This window comes from Neltuma alba, unplaced genomic scaffold, assembly GCF_004799145.2.
Source record: "Neltuma alba isolate B1F8T4 unplaced genomic scaffold, ASM479914v2 tig00012154_pilon, whole genome shotgun sequence".
In the NCBI taxonomy this organism is placed as follows: domain Eukaryota; kingdom Viridiplantae; phylum Streptophyta; class Magnoliopsida; order Fabales; family Fabaceae; genus Neltuma; species Neltuma alba.
Genome location: NW_021636702.1, coordinates 103,103 through 124,071, shown reverse-complemented (window position 1 = coordinate 124,071; position 20,969 = coordinate 103,103). Strand labels below are relative to the sequence as shown.

At 35.1% G+C, this 20,969-nt stretch overlaps 1 protein-coding gene, 1 long non-coding RNA gene and 1 pseudogene across 5 annotated transcripts; 1 reads left to right on the top strand and 2 right to left on the bottom strand.

The window, feature by feature from the left end:
* Positions 1-638: 638 nt before the first annotated feature.
* On the bottom strand, positions 639-17,832 carry LOC114723768 (uncharacterized). The gene is made up of 3 exons (XR_003738265.1): positions 17,760-17,832; positions 5,576-5,587; positions 639-648 (listed from the first exon to the last, which is right to left on the bottom strand). It is a non-coding gene; the product is annotated as an uncharacterized LOC114723768 (long non-coding RNA).
* Positions 8,641-13,854, bottom strand: LOC114723765 (protein TIC 62, chloroplastic). Of its 4 annotated transcripts, none has more exons than XM_028910000.1 (15): positions 13,605-13,854; positions 13,387-13,504; positions 13,224-13,296; positions 13,082-13,133; positions 12,813-12,989; positions 12,280-12,361; positions 12,061-12,133; positions 11,883-11,993; positions 11,194-11,346; positions 10,935-11,068; positions 10,276-10,440; positions 10,007-10,192; positions 9,654-9,833; positions 9,398-9,473; positions 8,641-9,075 (listed from the first exon to the last, which is right to left on the bottom strand). In XM_028910000.1, the coding sequence occupies exons 1-14, from the start codon at positions 13,786-13,788 to the stop codon at positions 9,413-9,415; spliced, it is 1,749 nt and encodes a 582-aa protein (XP_028765833.1). In that variant the 5' UTR covers positions 13,789-13,854; the 3' UTR covers positions 8,641-9,075; positions 9,398-9,412. The 4 variants fall into 4 exon arrangements, with proteins under 4 accessions (XP_028765833.1, XP_028765832.1, XP_028765836.1 ...); XM_028909999.1 differs by having other exon boundaries at positions 8,641-9,057; XM_028910003.1 differs by having other exon boundaries at positions 9,074-9,134.
* LOC114723767 (4-hydroxy-3-methylbut-2-enyl diphosphate reductase, chloroplastic-like) lies at positions 17,542-20,953 on the top strand (annotated as a pseudogene).
* The last annotated feature ends 16 nt before the right edge of the window (positions 20,954-20,969 follow it).

Here is a 20,969-nt window from a genome sequence, read left to right as displayed (position 1 = left end):
CATAGGGTTAAGTAGACTCAAGATACCTTAAGCTACTGTCCTTTTCAGTATTCATGCAAAGTAGGCTTATTTTGTATCAAAGTAGGTCCATTTTGCAATCAACATCTATCAAGTAATGATGAGTAGATCATGGACAAAAATTTCATTCTAAATTTATAGGAGTAAATAAGAATATGGCATTAATACAAGCTTAATTACATATGCATATCTATAGTTGAAAAGATCGAACTGAATTATTTGACTTGATTGTTCTTATTTTCTTTTTTTTTCAAAAAAAAAACCTTAAAAACTGCAATAGGATGTTTATGATTGACGCAAAGAATGAAGGGGTGTGGATATTTGTTTTAGTGGATTCATTGTGATATGAAAGCTAGAAGGGATATATGGAGAATAAAATACAAGCTACCACAGTGTAATAGAAAGTTTTGAAAGACATATATAAATTAAACAAACAAGCTAAGGAATAGATTCCCCATCTTGCATATAAAATTAGAAGTTCTGCTTCTAATCAAGCTTTTGTACATGCATGCCTATGTCGTGCCTGTTCCTTAAAATTAAACATAAACGACATTATCTTGGTTTATCATCCCTATCTTATCCGTTTTATCTCTAGCTACAATGCCAACTCCACAACGAATTGATTCTTGCCTAGATGCTATCCTTCAAATATGTCCAGTACTGACAATATCGGATTTCCTGAAGAAAGCTTTACTGTAAACACCAACATGTGCATTTCATGAATGTTGCAGACTCACTTCAATAAAATATATAATCAGCAAAGATATTTCCATTCTAAACTTGGGATGCTAGTCGACTAAATTTTGTTTTAATGAAAAGAAGAATAAATTTTATTTTAAATGCTGCTAGTAATTATTTTCATTTGTTTATACTGTCGAGCGCTCAAACAATGCAATCGTAAACATCATATTTTCATAAGATTTAAAGCATTAAAACATCTGTGCGTGCGTGCGTGTGTTGTGGTTGATCATTTGATGCTTTTTGTAAATATTAAGGGATTCACTACTAATAAAGCTTGTAAAGGAAGGTGTACAGTAACTGCTAGGTGTCACACGAAGACGGCCATTTCATAATTGATTATGGAGCATTTGTTCTTTTACACACCATTCAAATCTACACCAATAAAGACTGTTCTTCTCCAAGAAAAAAAAAGAAGAGAATATATAATATCAATATACTGGTTCTGATAAGATTCATTTTATAATGTAATTTATATTACAAAATAAATTGTATATTTAGAACAATATGTAGTGTTGGTTTGGGGGGGGGGAGATTAACGAGGAGAGAAACAAATAAATACAAGGAATTTTGCAGAAAAGAGATTCTTGTCGTGTGCGTCATGAGTAATAATGTAGTGTGATTGGTCTGCGTCAAGAAGAAAGAAATCATATATGCTTTTTAAACTAATGCATAAAACATTCATTGTTCCACTTTTGCAGGAATTCTGTGGTACTACCCACTTCTGCTGCTTCCTCTTGAGATGTCTCACTCATATGTTTGTCACTTGTTCATTTTGATTCAGCCCCTCCTTCGTTTTCTTTCTTAACTCTTGAACTAATTAATGGCGAGTATAAGTTTACACTGATGATTTGACTTTTCTTGGTTTTCCCTTAGACATTGTTTGGATTTGCTTATTTACGTGTTTAAAAGCGTATTTTATGTAAACCAAGATAAAACTCTTTCTACACACTTGTCTTGTATTTTATAAATTAAGATTGAAAAATTGCTTATAAGTCATTCCAAACAAGTCATTATTTCATTTGTTTATGATGGTTGGTATTGAATAATCAGTTCCATTTCATGGGTTTTTTTTAACCCCGAAAATGCATGTTTCAATATGATTTGGTGGGATCGTGATTGATATTATTGGATTTCTTTACAACTCTACAACTTAATTCTCTATAATTTACGAGACGATTATATGTATTAAGGATATGAAAAAAATATGAAATTGAATCATGCTTAATAAATATGTAATCCTATGCAAAAGACAGAAAACACATACTCTCCTTGTACCTTTTTATCTCCCTGTACATCCACAATATCAGAGAGCGACTCAACTGAATTTATCTCCCAAGGGACTATACAATATTTTTTTTTGTTGCTCACTTAGTTCACCGGAGCTTTGCTCCGACTACATCTAGATGCGACCCGCGTCGCGCACCTGGTTATGGTAGATGAGTCTCCTAGCAGGAATTTCTGCATATGCTGAAGCTCGAACTCGAGATCTCGTTTAAGTGGTACCAAACTACTTACCACTTAGACCAACTCCAGTTGGTAGGGACTATACAATATTCATCTCATTTTTCCCGTTCAAAGTGACACTTTGTTTCCTTTTCCCCTGTTTTTAAGGCCTGAACTAATACTCTCCTCCTCATTGTCAGATTTCCACCTTTAGGCCCAATTATTATTTATGTGGCCCATTGATGAATACCTATATGGGCCATGGTCCACTGTGCAAACATTTCAAAGGGATTCGATACATTTAATCACTTAGTTCCGTCCCAAATAATTCTTCCACCAACTAAAAATATAAAATCCTATTTTTTATTTCAAATTTATTATTTTTAAAGTACCCTTGCTAATAAGGCATATTTATGTGTGCAACACACATTTGTTCATATATAATTTTAACTAATTTTCTTAATATGTGTGAAGTATATATTTTCTTATTTTATAATAAAGTGTACACAGTTAGGAGGAAGACTTATCTCACGCGAAATTAAGCTACTAACTTTTTTGACCGAAATTAAGCTATTATTGATTAAGTGATAATATTATATTGAGATTCAAATATGGCTTAAAATTTTTTAATCGCGTTCGTTATCTGATATGATGGTTTTATTCTTAGTAGATTCATGACCTATTTGAGCATTGAGCATACTAAGCGGTATTTCTTAACAAAAATATTGGCACGGTATGAGCAGTGTTAATCCATCTCAATGTTGAACTCATTTCTGATTAATCCACTAATCATTGCTTAGTCTGATCCAATCACGTAATTCAATTTAATATATATTTTTAAAATTTAATATAATTTTTAGTTTCTAAAATTTAACCTCATTTTGATTTTGATTCCTAATATTTAACTTTATTTTGATCTGCTTAAAGGTTTTTAGTCTATAAAATAGTAATTTTTTCAAGAACCAAAGTCAAAATGAGATTAAATTTCAAAGAACAAATAATTGGTTTTAAATTTTGAAGAAATTTCAAGGACTATAAATGATATTAATTTTATTTTTAATTAACATTTCATACAAGTAGACCAATGAGACCAACTAATAAGATTGGATTTAGCAGAATATGCTAATCCCTCATAATATAGTGAACCAAGATTTAAATCTCTACTGGGAGATGTGCTTATATTTAGTGTCTGATAGTACCTTGAATATGATTATTTTCAATAAGAAAATATCTTCACCTAGGGGGGAAAAAAGTAGGTAAATGAAACCGAGCGGGAATTTTGACCCTTAATATTAGTCTTCAACAACATTCTTTTCTGGGTCAAGTCTTCGCACAAACATGAACTGCGTGTACATTTGCATTGAAAAAGCCAAGTTTGTGCTTCACATTTCACTCCAGCGCAACGTCAAGCCCACAGACAAGATACATTAATACAAATTATAATATTTAAATTTGCACTTTTCCTGAATTATTGTTGCTTCGTTCAAGATTTTCACATATTTTCATAAATTTCAACTATAAAAATGATAAATATAATTTAATTAAAAAAATTCAAGCTTTTTTTACTTTTCCCGGGATATAGATATTTAGCTCACATGAAAAATCAGGTTTTTCTTTTCGGCCCCCAAAAGGGATATATGGTTTCTGTTATGTGGACTTCAAAATGTAATCTGCGGGCTAAAGGCTAAAACGCCGGAGGCACAACGCGCTGCTGCCCCACTGGGGCACCCACAAACGCGATGTGATGTTCCACTTGCAAACTACTCTCTCCAGTTATGCATATAATATTTATTTTAATTTTTAATATAATATTTTAATATATTTTTATCTCTAAAATTTAATATCCCCTCTTAAATATAAGACATAAGATATTTTGCTTAGTTTTAGGACCAATAAGTTTATTTTTCCCAACTACATGAAAGGAGCTTTCTATTATTTAGAGGAGAATTGCCATGAAGTTTTAAGTAAAAAATATAATAACTAAAATGTTATTACTGCACATATCAGTTTGTAGTGACAAGTTCTAAGATAGCAAATGACAATAATTTACTTATCATTAGAACTTACTGATAATTATTTTCTTTCGTTAGCACCATATTGTAAATCTCCGTGTATGTAGAGTTAGAGGGTATATATGTAATAGTGGCTTGAGACTTGAAATGTTAAAAAAACTTTCACCACCGCAGTTGGCGGGAACTATAACTCCAATAGTATTTGGAAGATGGATGTCTTGAAATGGATGACTATTTCATCTTTAGAAATAATAATTTTAATTATATGAAATGACAATAAAATCTCTAGCAGTAACCACTGCAATTATGAACTTTCAAGTTTTAATAGTAGTTTGGAGATGGATTACTATCATCATCGGCTTCATGAATATTATTTATGGTAAAATTAGCTCAACGCATGGATTGTTGCAGAGTAGGATTCTGGCTTAAAAATGAAGAAGAGGGAAGGAAGGATCATGAGAGTCCATTCTAACTTTTAACGATATGATAGATACAATCCACTAGAAACGTGTTTTGGGAAATTTGTCATCTCATAAAGCTACCCAGAGACTCAGAAGTCAGACAAACCCGTCACCCCATATCATGCATTAATTCAGAGTAACAATGTGAAACTAGAAGTTTGATGGATGCTTCCTCCTTCCTTCCAGCTTCCCCACTTTCTTCTGTTCAAATTAAACACATGGCTTACTTTTCTTTTTCCTTATCCTTGCTTCATCCGAATAGTCCACAGAATCCGAGTTAATTTGCTGATGCAAGACCTGACTTCAAGTGGCCCACACTGTGACATGAACAAGCCCGACATGCGAGTGTACAGTTATTACTTGAACTTTTTATGGCAAGGAAAGAGCAAAGAATGTCCCGTTGTCAACATCACAATCCTTATGTGATACTGTTTCGTCGCTAGATTAGTGTCATCTTCTCTTTGTTTATTACCCTATAAATACCAGAACTCCCTTCCCAAAATAACCATCCAAAACCAGATGAAATCATATTCCTCTGCTTCTCTGGCTCTGTTTCCATTTTCGCCACAGAACACCCCACGATAGCATACCTTGATTTGAGAGCGATCAAGAAGAAAAATTGGCGAGTGATTCCATATGGGTAATTGTGCATCTTCTCAATACACAAGTGAGGGAGGAAATTTGAGTTGGAAATGCAGCGTGAACGTAATAGACATGGAGGGCAAGCTTCAACAACTGAAGGAAACGAAGAAGGCGGGGCATGTTCTGTCTCAGAACCTAAACTGTTTTATGTGCAGCTCCGAATCCATGTACGTTGGGTCTCCCATACCTCATGTGGATCCAAGTGAAGAGCTTCAATTAGGACACATTTACTTCCTATTGCCTCTCTCTAAATCCTACGGAACACTTTCGCTTCAGGATTTGTGTGCTCTGGCCATCAAGGCTAATGCAGCTCTTGTTCATTCTCACACACCTTCTGCTGCTAATTCAACCCCTTCTGCCACCTATTCAATCTCAAGAAAATCATTTTCACTTAAGCACAAAAATGTTGTCAACAATTCAGGTCTTCCATGTGTCTCTTTGAGAGTTTGAAGGTAGAATCTTGACATGAAATCAAATCAAGTCGTTAAAGGAAGCGGATTGGAGGCATCAAGAATATGCAGAGTACAGCCAGATCCAACGGTTCTGATGGCCGGAATTAAAAGTGTTAATCATGTTTATTTGTAAGGTTTTTTTTTCTTCATTAATTGTGATTCGTGAGAGTTTGAGTCCATAAATATTAGCTCAATAGGCCTTGACCATCTGAGAAAGATCTGCTGTGAGTTCTTTTTTTTTTTTTTTGCCACCACGTCTAGATTTTCAAACGTACCTGTGAATTGTTGTCATATAACCTGTACGTTGCAGAAATCTTCGCAAAGAATGCGGCTGACTTGAATCTGGGTTTTTAGGTGGCAATATTGGGTCAAGATCAAAGAACTTATCATGAAAATTTGACTGTAAAATATGAAAAATCATCCATCTTTTATATCTTTCGCAAATCATTCCCATCAATCTTCGGTACCGTGACGTCCGAGACAACCTTAGTCGAACCTAGTAATTTTAATGTAGTCCAAGTTAAAAACGATTTCAGTAGATGTCATTGAAAGCATATGACAATTCATAAGATATAATGAGATATTCTAGCATGAGTGCGTGAGTGTGTGGGGGGGGAGAGAGAGAGAGAGATTGAGATCGGCAATTGGGCTTGTTGGGTCCTATTGCTATTGCAGACAAAGTAGATTAAATTCCCCTGTGCTCCCGTCATTCATGGCCATTACGGATATTCAATGTTGGAGAAGGTCGATTCATGTGACCGTGGTCAAATCTAATAACAATTTAACACACTAAGTTCTCTTAATTTTTCTTTTTTGGAAATTGTTTAGATTGATATAGAGATAACTAACTTGTAAGAAAGAATGATGGAACAAATATATTTGAGAGATCCAAAATAATGGACTAACAAAGGCCCACGTTAACGGAAAGGAAGAGACAGGAATCTCCCAAAGTCGAAATTTTCAACCTCAAAATCCTCCCATCTGCACATGTTCATTGGCAAAAACATTCACCGTACCAGAAATTTCACTTGAAAGGCCACCTTTATCCTCTTCACTCCTATATATATCTGAACTCTTCACACCAGAGATATATCCAAATCCACCCCGGCAGAACTTTCTTAGTATTTCTGTTATCTCTGTTTCACTCATACCCAGATGGGCTCCTCCGCTTCTTCTCAATGCAAAAACAAATATGGAAACTTTAGCTGGAAATTCAAAGTGAGCATAGTTCATTTTGATGGTAAGCTCCAACAATGGAAGCAGCCATTGAAAGCAGGGTACGTTCTGTCTCAGAACCCAAACAGCTTCATCTGCAGCTCAAATTCTATGTACATAGGCTCACTATTGCCTCATGTGGCTCCAAGTGAAGAGCTTCAAGTGGGTGAAATATATTTTCTCATACCACTTTTTAAATCTGATATCCCGCTCTCACTTCAAGAGTTAGGCGCATTAGCCGTCAAGGCTTATGCAGCACTTACCCACTCAATCAATAAATCTTCTTATGTTTTACTCTAGGGTTGTTTTACACACCCATAACGAGCAGTAATTTTCATATTAGAGATTATGATAAGGCTGTGATTGAATAATGCTTGATGTAGTTTTCATCGTAACCACTAATCCCTAATCGTTCTTAGTTTTAGAGCTTTGTAGAAGGAACCGGTTGATAATTATTCTAGCTGCATAGGAGGAGAAGAGAAGAAAGCTTTTTCCATAATAGTGCTTTTACTTTTTGCACCATTAACTGGAGTTCTCAACTTGATATTATAAGTAAAAAGGCATATATTACTTTAGTGGAAATCTGCAAATTGTTATGCTTATCATCTCTACCACTGAATCTGAAATTGTAAGGTTGTGAAAAGTTCACAGAAAGGACGTTATGGATGGCTAGCTAGCTTCCGAGAGAATAACTTTTCCATCATGCTTGGTTTTCATCTTGTGAGAAGTGTTTTGTTTATCATCCTATTTGCAGCTTTTGGCAACAACCAAGTTCATGGAGTACATTAAGTTATCTTTGACAGCTAGAGAGAGAGAGAGAGAGAGAATTAGTCACTGTATTTAATGAGATTTGACATGTGAGATTAAATAGGAACGCGTTTATCAATTTAAGATTGGGTAGCAGTGAAGAGTATGAATAATTTCCAGGTAGTTGGTAGCATCATAACTTGTTCAATGAAATAAAAAAGCACAAAATTTAAGAGAATCTGCTGTGTTTTTGTCCGTTCAATTTAGAGTTGGGATGAATATGCTCGTTGCTGGCCATCCGTTGGAGCATGGTGACTCTCAATGCAAGTTGGCTACATCAAATCAGTTGATGATAGCCCACACCCATCATACTTTTGGAATACGTTCTTTTTAACAACATATAATAAGGGAGAATTGTTATCAGGTTTCAAGGAAAAAAAAAAATAATTACCAAAACTTACAATAACAACTAAGGAGTTATCATTTTCTTTACTAAAACTTGTCATTACAAATTGTTCTATTGTCATTAGAATTTTTTAATCATAATATTTTTTTTAACTTTATTACAATTCTCTCTATATAATATCCGTGTACCGTATGTAACATTTAAGTATAAAAATGAGAAGTGAATTATATTGCAACAATTTTGTATAATAACATGAGTATTTATCAAAATTTAATTTGATCTTCGTCCGTGATTTTCAAAAGTCGAAACAAAATGTGTATGTAATTAACATACATTACACAGGGTGATGAGCATATATATGCTGTTCCACCTCTTCAAGACTCCTACTCCACTCAATCTGCGGAGATAGATTTTAAAGCTTGGGTATGATTATCAGCGAAAAACAGAGACATTCCGCAGTTATCGACAGTGTAATTATATTATAATAATGAATATGATGATAGGTAATCAATTCCCCTCTGTAGTTCAGTGATCTCATTCTCGTTGATGCGTATTTTGGCTTAAAACTCAAGTTGATCTTACTCTCCAATCCAACCACTTGGGAAGTAAGACGTGCTCCAACTAACATCAAAGAAACGAAATAAGACAGATATCTCTGTTTGGAGTTTTACACACACATTTAAATAGTAACTAAAGTAATCTCATATTAAATTAAATATATACTTATTAAGATGGTAAAACTGAACTAGCTGCGCTTTTACATGCCACAAAGAATAATCCTTGTTCTCTTCCGCCAAAAAAGGGTCATCCAGTAACGGCTCACTTCTGGAAGAAATGATTATACATGTTTCCAATCCTCCATTTTAGTGACTCCCCCTATTATTTTAAGCTGCCGCACAGGTTCTTCCAACATGATTTTCCTGTTTGCAGGAACAATTCTATCACAATCATCAACTTGCTTCCTCAGCACATATCAGCCTCAGAACTAATGAGACATCTGTACTTAAAATAATCATATTATAACCAAATCCTACATTCTTGTTGGATACAACATGATATTTCAAAGCATCATTTAATATAAAATAAAAATATTCTAATAAGCCTGTGAGCCACTTTATTTATAAGTTGTGAACCGTGCAATTTGTTTATTAGATTCCATGTAATGCAGAGCACCCATATCTAATTGCATTTATATATCGTGTCATGTGTCGGCTTTGTTACCTTTTAGATCCCATATTACTATTTGAACTATAACCTTACCTGCTTCCAATGTGTTTAATTACTATGATTCTTCGGCGAAGGTGATGGTGATGCAGGAGGCTTCAAGTCTTCATACCTGGATGTTTACGAAAATATTACTACTATGTATACAAATTAGGAAAACAAAGTATATAACTGTTTCTCCAACATAAACAGACAAGGATTCAAACAGCATTAATTTATTCAAGATGTCCACCTGAATATAATGATGAGAAATAAAGTCAGATTAAGTCCCTTCAAGCAAGAAGAAACTCACATGGTAAAAGGAGAAAGAGGTCTTGTCTTTGGTTCATCAAGATCTTGGTCATTGCTTGGTTTATCTGCTACTGGAAGCTGAGTTACTGGGCCATTACCTGAATTAATCTCAGGCACCAATGAGGGCGATACCCTAGGTGCCATTGGGGAAGGCGAAGAAGGAGGCTTAAAGTCAGGGTATCTGCAAACATAGCAGGCCTCAGAGAAGAGGAACGTAAAGAAGAAAATCAAACAGAGTTTGTACAGGACATCTAAGAACTAGGGCAACTGAACTACAAAAATGAAAACCAAGCAGAGAATTGGAAAACTGACAAGTTGAAGTACAGCTGAAGTGACAAGTGAAATTAGACTCACACGGGGTAGGGAGAATAATAAGATTTTGATTCCTGAGAAGGACCAGGTTCAGTGAAACGGGTAGATGTAGTTTTTTCAGCTGCTGGAGATTGGGGTGCAAATTCCATTGTTGAGGCAGCAAGAGGTTTGTCATTGGAAGTGCTTGGTGTAGGGCTTGGCGAAGTGGGAGGCTTCAAATCCTCATAGCTGCCCAAACAAAAAACTTGCTGGTAAAAAACACAACAGTGAGCATTAAAATTTGAGAAAAGCATTTATATATAATGACGTACGCTGCATATGGAGAGCGAGACTCTGCTGCCTGTCCTGCTGAGGCAGATGCCTGAGAAATGCCATCTTTTTCTTGAGCGCTACTGGGAGTATCAGAAGCACTAGGTTTAGGCACTGCATCAGGTTTCACCGGAGAAGGGGATGATGGTGGTTTTAAATCCTCATAACTGAAAAAGGTAAACAGAAAATTTATGCGCTTACAGTCCACAGGAGCCTTTATCTAGAATCAAGCACACGAAATGCCAAACCAAAATGTTCGGATCTCATATGGCACATTTGTGTCCTAACTTCATTGCCAGACGACAACATGAAACTACATATAGAAGAGTTATATAACTAATTTTAGAGGAAGAAAACGGATGAAACTACTGAATCTTCTGAATTCACAATAGTGCAAACGAGTAGAACGTCAAAATGCCATATCTCGAGTCTCCTGCCTCTGCTTAAGTAGCTTCCTTCTCAATATTTGCAAAAACAAAAGAGAAGGGTGGTTGACAATATTATTCTTATATATTCTATATCCATTGTCACAGGGAGAACAGATAACAGTGGAGCACTATTCCTTATGATTTTCAATAGTTAAGAAAATCAGAGGGTAGCAAATTCTCACTGAATAATAATTAAAATCTCTTGTCAAGGCAACGTGAGTAATATAGCTTACACGGTATAAGGAGAAAGTGGCTGTTTAGTCACAGGTTTTGGTTGTGCAGTTTCTTCCTGAGTAGTAATGCTGGGCTTCTCCACCACAACACTAGCAGACTGTGCTGGATCAGCGACAGCTGCTACATCTGGCGTCTGAATCATCCCATAAAAGGTTAATAAACCTGTTGGAACCAAACCCTCTAATTTGATACTAAAATTGAGCCTCTGATCTCGTTTAACCTAATATGCAGTATCTGTCCATGCAAGGAATGTAATACCTTGGGTGGGTAGTCATAAGCACGTTGAGAAGGTATCTTTGCAAGAAGTTCCTCCATGGGGGTCAGCGGTGCAGTGGTCTCAGCAATTGCTTCCACTATTTTACAATATGAAACATCACGATTCTTGGCCATTACTGCCATGAGCTCTGCAATCTGCAATAATTCAATATACGGTATTTATAATTTAGGATAATATCAGTCAGCAAATCATATCCTAACAAGTTGTTTCAGAAGAAAGGAGATTGTAATGTATTTCACATAAAAGATCAATAACAGCATGTATCTCGTGTTCATGAGCAGCAAAATTTAAAACTTGATATATCTACATTCAGAATTCAAGCGTATAGAGAACAAGGCATCCTGAATAAAGTTACAAATCTGATGCAGATAATTTGTTCTGTACTCAGGAAAGAAATCAAAAGTTATGGATTAGATAAAACAGTTCAATCTCTAACTACAAAACTAGAGCTTATCACCGAATCCTTTAGAAACCTCTACATTCCAGTATGTTTAATCGCATAAAGAGGTAACAGCTCACTTTTGTCTACAATAATATGGTGTTTTTTTTTTTAAGACAGAAAAAGGAATAGTTAAGAACTTCCATCTATCCATCATAAATAAGTATTAAACCGTTCACCCAAAAAAAAAAAAAATAGTAAACCCATGAAGTGATTTTACGTGATGAATACCTGAAGATTTGACACCAGACCACCAAATAAAGTATCTTCTGTTGAAAGGGTTATATTATGAGTTTCCTTGAAAGCATCAGTAGGCCGTTCCATGCCTCCAGGTCTCACTATCTGAAGAAATGTAGTAATTAGAGCATAGAACTCTGCACTTGGTGCAGTTAGTGTCATAACGACTCACCGTGTATGGAAGTCCACTGGCTATCAATGCCTCTTCTGCCTTCCTCTTCCAAATTAGAACTCCCCAAAACAAACTTCAGAGGAAGAATTAAGAAATCAGTCGAACTGCTAAAAAATATCTATATAGCTTTATATCCAAGACTTTATCACTTGGCTATGAACTACATCATGCAAATTGTAAGAGTCAGATAAGGCTATCGCTCAATTATACTTCACTCACTTGAGAATAGCCGCAGGAAATCCAATTTTGTTTGTTCCCAAAGAAGAAACTAATATGAAGTGATTTACTTTGGCAACGGTTGCTGCAAGATATATCGAAGGAAAAAAATATTTTCAACATGTAGGATAATGTAACTCAACTGAATGCAAATCATAAATAATCAACATGATGACAAAAACTGATAATTACTTAACTGCTTGGATTTTTTTTGAATCAATATTTGTGCTAGTTGCAATATCAAGGAAATAATTTTTATGACTGTTTGATGCGTAGGGCTTGACAAAGTTTGCGGCTTTGCGCCATACAAAATTAGAACTAGTCCACGTCACTCTTATTCTCAAGTCTCAACAATTTTTTTTTCCTTCATGCATCAAAGATATGCATAAGATTAGGTTTTACTATCAGAAATTTCAATAATCCTTTTTCTTCTTTTATAAAACCATATATTTCAGCTTTGGGCTACTGCAAGAACGTGACGTTTACAGAACATCAAACAATAACTGGCAAGTACGCAATAATAAAAATTCTTATACCAGCATCGATCAGGTTTTTGGTAGCTAGATAATCTATACGAAATGGTCCAGTGATGTCAAAAACTTCTTTCTCACTGGCACCAATGCAGCATATTACGGTTGATGCATTCCCTAATGCCGATGTAATCCCATCTCTTTTCTCCAAATCACATTCCACTAGTTCAAGCATTTCTACAGCTGGGCTAAAAGCCAAAAACAACCTGTTATTTAATATAGCAGCATTTCTTGACCCAGTACTAAGATGAGGATTCCAAAGCATGTTGACTTACGTTGAGTCCCTTCACTTGCATTCGCAGCATCAAGTCTCAATTGTTTAACACTCTGCGTGCGTTAATGCATTAAATAAGCCCATACCTATCCACTCTTAAGAAAAGACCATTAAATCACTCTCATCTACACCAGAATATTTACCTGCACTAGCGAATCCGCTCTCTGAGCATTTCTCACTCCGGCTCTCACTCGGAAGCCAAGCTTTATTAGCTCCCTGAATGAACCAATACTGAGCATTTTGCAAATATGGTCCTAAAATTTATCTGAACCCACTTAAAGTTGGAATGCCCCGTAAAAAGTGTACCTCACAGTTCGTGAACCAACTTTGCCAGTAGCTCCCGCAACAAATACTACGTTGTCATCTTTGGAATCTGTTTTCCCAGGAACGGCCTCTGCCGTATTTGGACTGTATGTTGCTGAACCTAAAACAATTTCATAAAGATCAATGGCGATCGGAGAGGAAAACATTTTTGGAAGATTATACCGATTTGATTTAATAAATGCCGTAGGATAGTAATTCACCCGAGGCTTGAGCTTTAATGCTACGAACTTTGAGCTTTGAGCCCTTTGTGGTATACAGGTACTTCGTCGTATCCGAATGTTTGAGAACCTTGACATAACCAGAAGGTTCCTCCAAAACTGATCCTTGTGATAAAGAGGAAGGAATGGATGTCAGGGTCAGTGATTGCAGGGTGAAACTCTCCATGATTAGAACAGAGAAGGAAGTTTTTCTGTTTATGGGTGATCAATGTTGAATCGGAATTTGAGTAGCTTCTGTTCTTTATCCATGGATATCTTTCAGAACTAGCCAGAGCGCCAACCTCCACACAAGCGGATATGATGGCCCCCACATCACGCGTCACCAACACATTATCGTAGTTCTCGAATTCAAGTCTTTAGATATGTGTACACACACACTCTATCTCTATCTCTATGTATAGGAAAATTTGCCAGTTTTGCATCTTGCAAAAGGCAAAAGTTGGTAATGAAAATGGAATTTTAACGAGGCTCTTCATGGTAGTTCCCAATTGATCTTGTTTAGCCTTTAGGAAGCATGTGAGTAACTTATACGATGTATCTTGTCAGGCATTTTCCTGCTATAGCCTTCTTTTAACTTTACTTCCCAAGTTCAATTAGGCCAAGATGAAGATGGAGAGAGATTCCAATAAGAGCATAATTGGGCTCTAATTGGCAAATGGGTTTCATTCAACCCAGGCCCAGCCTAATATCATCATACCCACCATGTTTTTGTTTTTTTCCTCTCCAACAATCCAAATATCCCTAATAAAAAGTACTATTCTCTACCAACAGGGATTGAGTCTAGTAGAAGGAGTTAGTTCCTCACAACGTGACAAATCAATGTTTGAATCCATATTAGGAGAGGCGCCCACATTTAATACCAGACAATGTCTCGAATAAGATTACCTCCAATAGGAAGATACCTATGCTTTAGCCAAAAAAAAAAAATAGAGAATTACAATAAGGTTCCAAGTAAAGAAAACAATTAAAAAACAAGTCCCAAACGTTGTCATTCTCACTATAGGACTTGTTATTATAAGCTGTTGGAGTTGTTATTGGGACTTTTTAGTGATTTTTTTCTGTAGGACTTGATTGTAATTCCTCAAAAAAAAAAAGTACTAGTCTCTTATAACATGAAAATTTATATGGATTTAAAAAAGAGCTCAAAATATATTTTATTTTGAATTAAAAATTAAATAAAACTTAAAAAGTAAAGTGAAAAATGTCAGAAACATACATTTAACATTTACGTTTATCAAAAGGAACTGGTTTACGGCATTGTTGATCTTACTAGCCATGTCAACACTTGCCTAACTTCTTTGCCTGGCGCGCTTGACTAGATATTGTTAATTATATGGGATAATTAATATATAAATTCTTATAGTTTCAACTGGTTTTTAATTAGGTCCCTATAATTTTTTTTCTTTTTATCAGGTCCTTATTGTTTTACTTTGTTTTTAATTAGGTCCTTGTAGTTTTTATTCTTTATTTTACAAATAATAACATTTTAAAAATAATAAATTATTGTAACAATCTTATGTTAATATTCTTTTAAATTTTTAGTTAAACAAATATATTATTTATTTTCAATTCGAATTTTTATAATTATAAAATTCAAATTATAATAATAAATTTTTTTAAAATTAAAATATGATTATAAATAATTTATATTTAAGTATAATTATTATTCTGATTATTTATTAATTACTAAATGATTATATTAATTATTTTGTCCAATTATATAATTATTAATTTTAAAATGAAATTAATTTTAAAGAATAAAGTTAATAAATAATTTTTCAAAAACTACAAAGCACCTAATTAAAAAATAAGTGAAACTATAAGGACTTGATAAAAAAAAAAGACCTAATTAAAAACACACAAAAGTAAAAGGATCTGATAAAAAGAAAAATTTTTATAAGGACCTAATTAAAAATCAGATGAAACTATAAGGACCTGGAGATTAATTATCCCTAATTATTATAATATTTTGCTTGCAGCTTCAGCGTTTTGAACTTTGTATATTTTTTTTTTATAGCATCTACCTCTGAGACATAAATCATAAAATAAGATTTCCAGAACATAATGTAACTCAATATTTTAAAAACAGAGAAGAAAAGCGTTTTTCATATCTATATAATTAACATATAATTGTGCATAAGTCAAACTAATATTTTTTTTTTGTTTGGGTCATAGTCAAACTAGTTTACTTTAAATAATCAGACGAATCAACTTAGATTCAATTTTCCTAATGTTTTTTTTCCTGACTAATTCTTTTTGACTGTCCTGATTCCTAAATATCGCCCATGACTTCTGGCGCAGACAATTATAAAATATTATTACAAAGTCATTTCAAATATATCAGGAAATCGAGTTTAATTTATCCTTGAGTTTACGGAATCCTTTGTTTATTTTTTTTTTATTTTCTTTAGAAAAATGAGGAGTTTAAGTTGATTTAGAAAGGATCAAAAGCTGTAAATGCTTTTTTTTTTTCAAATGAATCCTTTGACCATGAGCATCTCAAATCTGAGTCTAAATTAGGTGGAGTTAATGCCTCCATTGCTCTAACAACTCTCATAAATTCACAAAATTAAATGTACACATTATACAACGTATTTGGCTGGAAAAAATATTCAAAATAAAAACATCTGAATAAAATGATTAGATAAATCTCCCATTGAATAATGACGTCATCCTACTTCATTTCCAGCATTTTTATCGCGTGAATAATGAAAGAGATCCAATTAGGTTTAATTAAATTTAAAGAAGACACGTATTTATGATTAAAAAAAATAAAGAAGAAGACACGTGGGATTGAAGGCGGGAGAAGCGGTTAAATTAGTTTCCTGAAAACGTGGGAGGATCTGTCGCTTCATCAAAACGACGCTGTTTTCCTCGTAATTTGGTGCGCGCGCCAGATGTGGCAGCCGCCATGCCCCACAGGAATCTGTTCCAGTTTGGTCCACCTCACTAAGCTCCACCGCCTCAGCCACTTCCCCTACCTACCGAGAAATTCAGCCCATTCGACATGTCTCAGTCAAACACTAATAATAAACATTATTTCCTTTATTATTTGTTATAAGAGACATTTAATGCTTATGATATGTTCTTATATATAAGAGATACTTAAAAGTTGTCTCTATTTTTTTGTGTTGATTTCCTATTTTATTCATATTTATTGTCTTCAACTCATACTCTCTCTCCTTCCCACTTTTCTTTCTTTGAATAATTTACCATTGTTCTCTCTCATACTCTCTCTCCTTATTAATGAGGGCCTTTTTGGAAAAAAATTATACTTTTTACACATTGATTGTTTTTAACTAATTTTAACTGTTTTTTTTATCAACGTAATTCGATTATTCGTCTTTTATAATAAAAAACGAAAGGAGTACTATTTTACTGTGCATTAACAACGAACGACTTTTATAATATGAAGTAAATTAATTAAAAATGGTTATATGCAAAAAATTTTTTTAATAATTTTCTAAAACAGTCCTTTAATTGATATACTTAGTTAGATGAAGAAGGATAAAAAAGATGAAAAAGTTGAAAGTGAACGAAACAAGTATATCCTATTATTATCTTTACAGAGGATCTTATATCAATAAGGTTTTATATATAGGGCTCGGGGAATATATTTAATTATTAGTAAATTTTATATTTATCTGTAATTGTAAAGTTTATCATCCTTTCATTGAATCTAGGTTGCCCAATTATAGGTACTAATTATTAAATTAGTAATGATGTAAACACACATTGTACGGTAATTGTTTGTCTTAAAATTTGGATGCGTGCCAAATATGGAGAATATAATTTTTTTTAATAAAGTGATTTAATGATTTTAGAAATTCAAATTCATGGAACACGTGTTCCTCGAAGTCAGATGGCGTCGGATATATTATGCGTCCAAGCCAGACTGCCTACGCCCACTCTGCTGACTTGCGCGACTCTGTCTCCAGCTCTGATGGCCATCGCTCCTCACCACCTCTGCCGTCTCCCTTCTACGCGATCGGACCTTGCCTTGCCGGAGAATCTCCACAAGATCGTAAATATTCGATGCCGGAGGTCTCTCTCGGTCAAGTGCTCCGGTGATTCTTCTTCATCTTCCATGGCTGTGGATTCTGATTTTGATGCTAAGGTGTTCCGCAAGAACCTAACCAGGAGTAAGAATTACAACCGAAAAGGTTTTGGTCACAAGGAAGAGACCCTCGAGCTCATGAATCGGGAGTATACAAGTATGCTTTAGTTGACTATTATGGACTTTGATAGATTTTCTTTAATTTCCATAGAACTGAGATTCCGCAGCCATTGCATCATGCTCATTATGGTTCGGGTCTGATTAGGAATGACATCTGTGAGCTGGTTCCTTCTGATATGCAGCGTTGTATCATTTATCGCGTCTGGTTCATTTGATGTGACTTTTGCTTGGAATTTGATCAGGTGACATCATTAAGACTTTGAAGGAAAATGGAAATGAGTATACATGGGGTAACGTCACAGTGAGGTTGGCTGAAGCCTATGGCTTCTGCTGGGGAGTCGAAAGAGCTGTTCAAATTGCCTACGAAGCGAGAAAACAGTTTCCCTACTGAGAACATATGGCTTACCAACGAAATCATTCACAACCCAACTGTTAACAAGGTTACTGCATATTTCTATTGTCGCAATGATTGATATCGACCTTTTTGTTTTTCTTGTTTTGCCAATAAGTGATCTCGACTTTATGCGGACTCGCACCCGGTTGGGTGTTTCTACTTTGACACGTGATAGGCATGTTTGGCTGAAAAACTAACAAGTCTTCTAATAATCATTTGGAGGAATTAAAGTTATTTGATTTTGGAAGAGGAACGTCTTATTTGGTTGTTTGAAGGCATGTTTTTTAGAGAGGCCAAACTGAAGTAAGCCTCCATTGTTATATTAGAGAGAGATTCTTTTTATATGTCCTCAACTAAGAACGCGATCTTTGGGCTGATATTAGATTTTATACTATGCAGTTTTTGTGGTCGACAAAAACGATTTTAAGGTCCTTTGAATACTTTGTCATTTTTCTAGGTTATCTTGATCATTGTCCTGTTTATTCTACACGCAATATTTTCAGGCAACAGATGATGTTGTGTCACTGTTTATAGTTAATTACAATCATTAGTGAACTTAGTAAATTTTGAACGCAGAGGCTAGAGGAGATGAAAGTGCAGAATATTCCGGTGGAGGGAGGGAAAAAACAGTATGGTGTTGTAGACAAGGGCGATGTTGTGGTTTTGCCTGCTTTTGGAGCTGCAGTGGATGAAATGATGACTCTCAGTGATAAAAATGTACAGATTGTTGATACAACTTGCCCATGGGTTTCAAAGGTATCTATATTTAGAGATGAATTTTTGGTTTGCTGAGTTTCTTAAAATCAATTCATTTATCATACTCCATACACTGTTGGGTTCTGATAAGATTTCTCCAATAAAATGTTTCAAGGTGTGGAATACTGTTGAGAAGCACAAGAAAGGAGAGTATACGTCTATCATACACGGTAAATATTCCCATGAGGAGACTGTAGCAACTGCATCTTTTGCGGGAAAGTATATCATTGCGAAGAATATGGAAGAGGTTTGTTTAAAGCTGCAGTTAATTCTAAATGCTGGATGAGTGTGCAGAGTTATACAACGTTTCATGCTTTTATCACGCTATAATGTTGCACCTTTATTAACTGTCTAGGCCGAGTATGTGTGTGACTACATTCTTGGCGGTGAACTTAACGGATCCAGCTCAACGAAGGATGCCTTCTTAGAGGTACGGTTTTTTTGTCAAGCAATTTGATCGTGTTCACTGATCAATTCTGTGGTAATCACTCTAATATAATTATTTATTGGATATTTCCGTTGTGCAGAAATTTAAATTTGCAACTTCTGAGGGCTTTGATCCAGATACTGACCTGATAAAAGTAGGCATTGCTAATCAGACAACAATGCTTAAGGGAGAGACTGAAGAGATTGGTTAGTTATTATTCCTCAATCAGTACAGGCTTTCATTTCGTCACTTCATTTGAAAACACAAAACACACCTATTTATACTGATATTTATTTACTACACATTTTTCAGGGAAACTAGTGGAGAGGACAATGATGAGCAAATTTGGCGTGGGAAACGTCAATGAACACTTCATAAGCTTCAATACAATTTGTGACGCTACTCAGGTGGTTTGAAGTCTTAACTTTTCTTTTTCCTCTTTAGTCGTTGATTTTCCTGCTTATTTTAGATTATTCATTAAGATACGACGAACATCCATTTGAGTCCAAGTATAAGTCAATTAGCAGAATGCATAGAATATTTGTGTCAATTTTCTGGTCACTTTATGTTCGTTCAGTCTAATCACCGCCGGAGCTGATTCCTCCTCAATCTATGTCAGGAGCGCCAAGATGCCATGTTCAAGCTGGTGGAGGAAGATATGGATCTTATGTTGGTAATTGGTGGGTGGAACTCCAGCAATACTTCCCACCTGCAAGAGATAGCTGAGTTACGTGGAATACCTTCTTACTGGGTTGACAGTGAGCAAAGAATTGAAGGAAACAAGATATCATATCGATTAAATGTAAGCAACTAAGTATGGATGTAGACATCCATATCTTGTCATCTGCCGCTAGCACTATTTGGCCTAAGCTGCTACTAATTGTTTTTAATTTCCTTGTTCTATTAGCATGGCGAACTGGTCGAGAAGGAAAACTGGCTGCCGATGGGTCCAATAACAATTGGTGTAACATCTGGCGCATCCACACCAGACAAGGTAATGTGATCAATCCTGTTGTATTTTATTCCCATTCTTTTAGCAAGTTCATGTAGGCTAGTTCTGCTGCTAGTAACGATTTTTTTTTAGTTCACACCCTAAATTTGATGCTTTCATTTTTGGTGTAAGACGGGACAGAAGCTTGAACCCGTCAATTACCCCCTCATTTTCCCCCATTATACCACACCTTGGGCCTTTCCCGTGCTTTCCCCCTCATCGCCTGGATATTGATTTTAGATTTTTATGCTGCGTCGTTTCCCTAAGAACTCCCTGTTCAATTTGATTAATGTTATTTTGCATTTCAAACAGGTGGTTGAAGATGTTCTTATCAAGGTGTTTGACATTAAACGTAAAGAAGCACTGCACCTCGCGTAAGTGGTTTCGCTCGGGCTCCGTTAATGGGTGAACGTAACGAGATGCATTACTCAATACTCATATACTGCCGAATGTAGCATTTTTTGGGTTTTTGTAGTCTAAGGCAATAAAAGCAAGAAATTCTCAGGACCTCTGTTGATTTGGGATGGTTCAGATGTAAGTTTCGGCTACGCTATGCATTTCTTGTTGAATTATTCTCCGCCTCTCATAAAGTCAGTGCACAA

Excerpts from the sequence above, each read along its gene's own strand:
- LOC114723765 (XM_028910000.1), bottom strand. The coding sequence starts at position 13,788 with ATGGAGAGTTTCACCCTGCAATCACTGACCCTGACATCCATTCCTTCC. Across the intron at positions 12,990-13,081 it reads TGCAAGTGAAGGGACTCAAC|CTGTAGAAATGCTTGAACTA; the intron begins GTAAGTCAACAT and ends CTTTTAGCCCAG. Across the intron at positions 10,441-10,934 it reads CCACTTTCTCCTTATACCGT|TTATGAGGATTTAAAACCAC; the intron begins GTAAGCTATATT and ends TACCTTTTTCAG.